This window comes from Charadrius vociferus, unplaced genomic scaffold (assembly GCF_000708025.1).
Source record: "Charadrius vociferus isolate BGI_N301 unplaced genomic scaffold, ASM70802v2 scaffold487, whole genome shotgun sequence".
In the NCBI taxonomy this organism is placed as follows: Eukaryota; Metazoa; Chordata; class Aves; order Charadriiformes; family Charadriidae; genus Charadrius; species Charadrius vociferus.
Genome location: NW_009649169.1, coordinates 1,805,847 through 1,813,963, shown reverse-complemented (window position 1 = coordinate 1,813,963; position 8,117 = coordinate 1,805,847). Strand labels below are relative to the sequence as shown.

The 8,117-nt window shown below is 39.7% G+C and overlaps 1 protein-coding gene across 1 annotated transcript in view; it reads right to left on the bottom strand.

Moving 5' to 3' along the window:
- Positions 1-8,117, bottom strand: part of EPHA3 (EPH receptor A3) — a 215,139-nt gene that overhangs the window by 154,469 nt on the left and 52,553 nt on the right. Inside the window, exon 4 of the mRNA XM_009888511.1 lies at positions 8-355. Within this exon, the coding sequence (XP_009886813.1) occupies positions 8-355 (348 nt within the window). The remainder of the gene's footprint in view (positions 1-7; positions 356-8,117) is intronic.

Sequence of the window (8,117 nt, the reverse complement as noted above, 5' to 3'; positions counted from 1 at the left end):
CGCGGACTTCCGTATTCAGCTTGAGAATTCGGTCCCCAAGATCCATTTGGGTGAAGCTCTCATCAGCCGCAATGGTGTCAATCTTTGTAAACTGATGCTCTCTGAACTTTACCAAGTGGTCATCATCAGACTCCATATAATACAGATTGAAGGTCTCTTTGCAAGTGCCCAGAACTAGAGGGATACTATTACAGTCCCTCAAGGTAAACTTGAGCTCCACATATATCTTCTGAGCTGAATTGCGTGGAATCCAGTTTGTTCGCAGCCAATTGTTTTGACTATGATCCATAACATTGCACACTTGGTAAGTTCTGATTGGAGTATAATGCTCATCAACACCGCTAATCTCTTCCCACTGGAAAAAAAAAAAAGAAAAAAGAAAAAAGAAAAGGAAATATTTTAAGGTTAATGATTATACCAATAAGAATCACATTTAGAGACAAAAGCTGTGAAAAAGCAAAAATCACTTTGCTTGGAGATCACTATAAAATAGACAAAGTCTGGTTGAACTTGCGCTTACTTTTTTTCCTATTAAAACATATAAACTTCTTAAATGAACACAGCATTCACCATTAAGAAGTCAGTTTTCACCAAGTTATTTTAAGGTGGCATGAAAGAGATGCTACAGCTGTTTTGCATTATTAAAAACCTGTGACTTCTTAAACTATATGCAGTGCTGTCCTTTCGATCATGATCCCAACAAGTCTTTACTATAGCCACACCACCTCAAATAGAAGAGGTTCACTAGGGCAACACCACATTTTCACTGTTAGAATCAAGTGGTATTTCAAAGATTAAACAAGATTTAAAATCTTACCAAACAAAAGCCAATGGCTCCCACTGAAATTCCATGTAGTCACAATAAAATGTTACAGTTTTAAATCTATTCAAAGCATGACAATTGATTTTGTTTGGGATATATGTCCCCTGGACAAACAGACAAACTTAGCCCAGTTTCCAGAGTTATTAAAAATTACTGCCAACTTACCATATCTTGGTTACTTAATTCTTCTGTAGACTATATAGGCTATGATGCTAAAATGGTTTTTGAACAATACATAGGAGTACATAGTCATCATTTGGTTTTTGCATCAGTCATCAGCTGACAAACTTACTTGACCCAGACAGGGAAGGCATGGGTTTCCTACTTGTGAACTACTCATGGACCCACCTGATTTCTGAGGTGACACTTACCAGAGGGAATATTTACCATCCACAGGAAAAAAAAAAAAAAAATCCTACAAGGTTACTTAAAGTAAGTATTTACAGTTAGTCATTTACCATAGAAAACTAAGTGACTTAAGATGCACCCTTCTTCACTTTCTCCCTGAATGGATGACTAGGACCAATTTTTGGTTTTGGGTTTTTTTTGTTGTTTGTTTGGGTTTTTTTTAAGGTCGTAATTCTTCACCTTTTATCCACACAAAAACGGCAGCTGCTCTACATTCCGAGTCTTAAAATACAAAATGAAGAGCCTTACCACTAAAGTGCTAGAATTAAAACTCATTACAATGAACAATAGCTGTTACAGAATCACAACACCACTGAAGCCGAAAGAAACCCTTCCAGATCTTCTAGCCCAACCCCCTGCTCATGCAGGGTCAGCCAGAGCAGGTTGCTCAGGATCTTGTCCAGTCAGGCTTTTGAATATCTCCAAGGATGGAGACTTCACTGCCTCTCTGGGCAGCCCATGCCAGTCTTTGATTGTATTCAGAATAAAAAGGTCAGTCCTTATATTTAAATGGAATTTCCTTATTTCCGTTTGTATCCATTGCCTCTTGGCCTTTCACTGGAAACCAGAGAGAAGAATTTGGCTCCATATTCTCTATACCCTGCCATCAGGCATATATACACACTGGTAAGATCCCCCTGAGCCTCATCGTCTTCTGTTCCATGCTTTGAACTTAATTACACAAACAAAAAAGGTAAACTCCTATTGTGATAATGAAGCACATACTAACAGTACGTACGGTAGCAGAGCAGCTAGGGAAATCCTTGCTTCACTGTCACTCACATATGCAGCCTCTGCAAAACACACAAATGCTGCCCCATGCAACCAGATGCAGCACAGCTGGGGAGAAGCAGAGTTTCAAACAGAGCAGCTGCATGGTACAAAAACTGGAGATGCAAAGTAGGCAGAATTAAGTATGTTGTGAGAAATCACTGTCACCCTTGGGGGAGAAGACGACAAAGAACTTCTACCAGGAAAACACCTCCCCTCAAAAATCAAGTCACATCGATACTACATTTAAGTCCTCGGTCTAACACTTACTCATTTTACACAAGCACCTTTGCTGAAGGATCTCAGTGTACTGCAGAGCAAACAATTAGGAGAGGAAAGTACTATGCCCACTTTACCGACAAAGAAAGTGAGGTAGAAGTGTTAACTGTCTTTACGGTTTCCTGGGTTTACAAGACATGCATCACACACACAAAGAAAGACAGGGAAAAAAACCTGGCCACATCAGAATAACATCTGAGAGTTCTCAGTCCCAACCCACTGACTTAGGAATTTGCTATGACTAAGAGCAATGAAATTGTCCACGCACCACTGAAGATGTGATTTTAAATCACGTTATTAAACCAGCAGATAAAAGCAGTATAAATACTCTTCCTTTAATTGAAACAAAGTTTATTTTAGTTCACTTTACAGATCTGATTATACACAAGTTTTATCTTTTCCTGACTAGCTCAACAGAGTTAAAAACACAGTCTTGGATGTGTATACAGCGGCTGAAATGCTGCAGCAAGACATAATATGCTACATTGCCAATGACAATGCTAGCAGTACAGCGACTTTCTGAGTCAAAGTTACTACACTGGAGTTCATGGACACTTGAGTGCTGGGTGTGATGTGGCAGCCCATCATACAAGGACGAGCTCTTGCCTGAGTAAGAGGCAGCTGGACCCTGGCTCCCAGCCTCTGCCAAGTTCCCAACACTGAGTGGAGGACCCTCCTCTGACAGATGTCTTTGTACAAGTAGAGCTCCTGAGTCAATAATCTAATCCTGTGGCAAAAAGCCACCCAGATGCCATAATTGGCCTCCCGTGAAGCTGGATGCACCTATTTAACTACAGGTCTTACCTGGACAAATAAAAATTCAGTTACAACAACTAGATGAAACTAGATAAGGTTATATAATGAAACATAATTGTACAGACATTTAAAGCAGCTCCCACTGATAAGTGATCTAATTATTATCTCTTCCATATAATTTCTAATCAGTTCAACACATTTTACACATGCAGTGGGAGACAGAAACAAAATCAGGAACTTGGAGAATTTAAAACATCTTCACAGCAGATGTTATTTTTCTGAACAAGACTTGTTGAATTTTTTTTCCAGAAGTTACTTCTCCAACACGCTTACAGAGACAGTTGAATGTAGATGTATGATTGCACGATAAAGGTAGCACCACTACTATGTTCTTCACCTAGAAGTTGCAAGGTGAAATTATCCCTTCATTGATTTTCAATGGAAACCAAATTGCTTGGAAACAATTGCACTCCACGTTAGTTCTCTTACGTAAACAACAAAATTTCAAATCCATCATTTAGTGCTGAAATATTGCTGAATGGAAGCACCAAGCTCACACTGGGTGCTAACTTGACCAAAATAGTTTAACTGTTACAAGAGGAGATTGTAGCTATTGCTTTAGAAAGAGTCATGGCGAAGTAAGTCAGTGAAGCGCCAGGAAGAGTGTCCAAATCAGAACACATACCAGATTCAAGTAGATTTGTGACTTCAATAACTACTATGACCAAACTAAAAAATAAGCAGTAAATTTGCATTGCTCATACATTGCAACTTTTCCCAGTAAGCTATCGTATTGCCATCCCTAAGTGATCTTAATTCTAAACAGATTATCAAGGACATCAAGACAATTTCCCTTTTATGACCCATGAGTTTTTTCTATTACGTGAGGTTTCTAAAACACCTATGTTTGTAGCTGTTTTAATTTTTATTTCTGTACTTTTAAGTCATGTGTTCAACTTGCTCTGTAAAGTTACAATAGTTACCCAATTACTTTCTTTGAATAAATAAATAAGTAGGACAGACAGATTCTTGTTTCAGGGATGGAATTAAGGAGAGAAAAACATAAAACAAAATGCATGTTGGTTAATAAAATATTGAATGTTTTCTTATTTAATCACAATTGTCAATTGCTCCTTGATTCCAGGGGCTCAAATGACAGCAAGCAGTCTTTCACTGCAAATCCTTGTATATTACATTCATGGGGCATCACAGAATGGTTTAGATTGGAAAGGACCTTAAAGATACCTAGTTCTATCTCCGCTGCCATGGGCAGGGACACCTTCCACTAGACCAGGTTGCTCAAAGCCCCATCCAGCCTGGCCTTGAACACTTCCAGGGATGGGGCCTCCACAAATTCTCTGGGGAACCTGTTCCAGTGCCTCACCACCCTCACATTAAAGAATTTCTTATGATATCCAATTATATCTACCCTCTTTCAGTTTAAAATTGTTAGCTTCATCCTATCACTACACTCCCTGAAGAGTCCTCCCCAGTTTTCCTGTAGGCCACCTTTAGGTACTGGAATAAGGTCTCCCTGGAGCCTTCTCTTCTCCTGGCTGAGCAACGCCAACTCTCACAGCCTGTCTGAATAGGAGAGGTGCTTCAGCCCTCTGATCATCTTCCTGGCCCTCCACTGAACTCGCACCAAGAGGTCCATGTCCTTCTTATGTTGGACGCAGTACTCCAGGCGGGGTCTCACAAGAGCAGAGGGGCAGAATCACCTCCCCCAACCTGCTGGCCATGCTTCTTTTGATGCAGCCCGGGATATGGCTGGCTTTCTGGGCTTACGAGCGCACATTGCTGGCTTGCGTTGAGCTTCTCATCAACCACCATCCCCCAAGTCCTTCTCCTCAGGGCTGCTCTCAACCCATTCTCTGCCCAGCCTGTATTTGTGCTTGGGATTGCCCGGTCCCAGGTGCAGACCTTGCACTGGCCTTGTTGAACTTCATGAAGTTCGCACAGTTTAAATCTTAAAAAAAAAAAAAGAAAAGCAGAGTATAAAAACCCTAAGATATTCCTTATAATAGAAGACACAGATCTTCCTTACAACAAAAGCTACAGAAAAGGTGCCCTCACTCTAGGGAACAGAAGAGATGCACAAAGATGAGAAAAAGCATTAGAAACAAAAACTATCTAAGATATTTTAAACACATGAGGAAAATTCTGCTGGGAAGTAGGGGGTAAATCAGCTAAAATAAGAGTCCAGAATGACTATGTTGTAATTAAAATGAGTCTTTGTATCTTAGGGTGCAGAAAGAAAAGAACAACATTCTGAGTACACAGGAACCTGGATAGCTAGGGCTTGAAGAGGTCAAAAGGCAGGCAGCTATAATAAATAATGTGAAACTGAAAAGTCATGAAGAGGAATTCAACCAAAATGGAAATGACACAATGAAATGCAAAGAGAATAATGCAACAGAGATATGAGACGCACTGAAAGAAAACTTCAGATATAAGGCAGATATTTACTCTATATAGGGCAACCAGATGGCAGAAAGGGACCATTTCTTTTCACCTTATGCATTGAGTCCCGTCTGCTGTAGCCTCAGCTTCCCGCCTCCCACCTTCAGCTTCCCAGAACTATTCCCATCCCATGGAAAACTAGCATGGGGTGGGAGGCTAATTTCTATTGAATCAGCTCTCTTGAACAGTACATCATGCAACCACTAGTATTTCTGAAGGAACAAGAATGTAATGCAAGGGGCAAGAAAGTATGGCCACCCAAACTTAATTACCATGGAAACCCACCTGGAACTAAAATTAAAAAAAACAGCTCTATTTCCGAGGATACTGCATTTTGCCATACAAAAAAACAGTTTATGTTTTTGTCCTCCAGATAGATGGAAAAGGTAAACCAGAAGGTATCAGAGGAATAAGCAGAAAGATGAAGGAGAAGCTGCCACAATGAGACAGACTACAAAGCAGTGACAGCAGAGAAATACTGCAGAGAATTTGGGCATGGGCACAGGCACTTTCCCAGGAGTTAGGAAAGACCTAGAGAAGGTTAGCTGAGCTGGGAAGGAAAGAACTGGCACTGTGTGACATTGAGGAGGAAAGGTGTTGGTGAAAGTTAGGCAGAAAACGTAAAGAAAATCCGTTGAGATGCTGGCAGAACGACTGTATGAAAGATCTGTACTTATACCACGTTAATCAACACTGGTGGGACCCAAACCTAATTCTCACCTCAGTTACATGCCAGTACTTGGGTAAATCTGGTCCACGGGGCATTACACTTCAAAGGTGTCCCAACTAGCATTTCTTTCTTTCAGTACTGTGCAGCTGCAGAATGAATGGATATTTATCAGCCCTGGCTATGTTTAGACTGGAAATCACTAGCCGGTTTGTAAATAGTGGAAGAATGAAGCAACAGGACCATCTTCCAAGCAGACCAATAGGGATGATAAATCCAATTTTTTTTTTTTTTTTTTTTTTTTACAAAAGAGATTTATAAAATTGTGTCAGGGATTTTATGACAGCATGATCGAGGAGCTGGAAATCTGAGGCTGTGATATGAGGCTTTCGGTGCTGGATTTGTTGCTATTGTCAACAGAGAAGGAGCAGAGGTGTGACCACCATTTCTGAATTAACGTTATTACACAGTACTTGTATCATATTACTCCAATGCCTTTGGGCACCTTCAGTGCTTTTGAAACATTGCCAGGAGAAGTGCCATAGCACCACTCCCTCCCCAGCATGTAATTTGGCTTTTAGAAAGTATTCTTTTGTTTGCTTTTCATTTTTTAAACCTTCTTTGGATACTGCTGATGGCAGGAAACAAGCGAGTGCTTTCAGTAGTATAGAAAAATCTCCGAGATCCCCAGTGAGAGGGTCTAAATCATATGCTCCGGTCATACTGACTGACAAAGTTGGGACAGAAAGGATTTTCTTTTCCAGAACAGATCTAGCCAAGTGTGCTGGACTTTTGGCTTTGGTTTTTTTTTTTTTCCCCGTCCATTTTCTTTACAAAAGGGAATGCACAGAAGTGAATGTAGGCCATTTCCTAGGATGCCATGAGCACTCTCACTAAAACGTTCCCCTTCAATGTGGGAATCTAGGACATGAGTGATCTCCTCAATTCTTTCATCCTTCCTGTGGCATACTTCATTTTTTGTGGCCTTTTATCCTTTATAGCAAAAATCTTAAGTTTACATTAAGAAATTGAAGGCTATTTTGTGATTTACCAGACAACACATATGCAACTGCATGATTCCAATAAAGTAAATTTTATCTTTCAGTGTCACATTAATATAAAACTCCTAAACTATAAACTTCCCACTAAAAATGGAGTTTGATAATTTTTCAAGGCCCCAGTGAAACACAGGCAGCTAAGTCCCTGAGACTCCATTGGCAATCTCAGGCAACAGTCCAACAATCTTTATTTACAATTTTATTTTCCATTAAGAAATTTGGTATGATGATGTATTTGGTATGGTTTGGTATGAGCACCATTTCAGGTAATGTCCAATTGTCCTTTAACATAAATTAATAATTTTAATAGAGGCTAGATGGGACATAACTTAAACTACATAACCATTGTGCACGCTGGAACACAGACGGGGAATACGGTGCTGAGAAATCAGAATAAAAATAGTAACTGAGTGAAATTACTTTGAAACCTTACAAAAACATCTTCATGTGCTAGGATGCCCCACCCTTGCTGAGCAAAGCAGTCAAATAATTGCTTATTTCTAAACTAATTTTAAAAAATGATATTTTTTTTTTGTCAGCGTAATTGCTTTTCACTATCCGTGATGTGTTCACTTAAGCCTCTACAGAACCACCATTCAAATTCTACCTGAAAACCACTTTTTGTTCTAATACTGAAAACTGACCCTGTCCTCCTCTACGGGCTCTTATTATTCAGTACAGTTTTTCAGCCAGAAAAAAAAAAAAAAAAATCACCTTTATTACGCCTTACTGAGCAATGACAGAAAAGTATGCATACCTATGTATGCACACTTTCTGCCTTCTGCTATTTATTCAAGCAATTCCCTTCCCAAACAAAAAGATCATTATGATAGGAATCTCACATTTCAGATAGTCAGTGCACGCAACTTTTCAACATTTCATTGCCTGAATA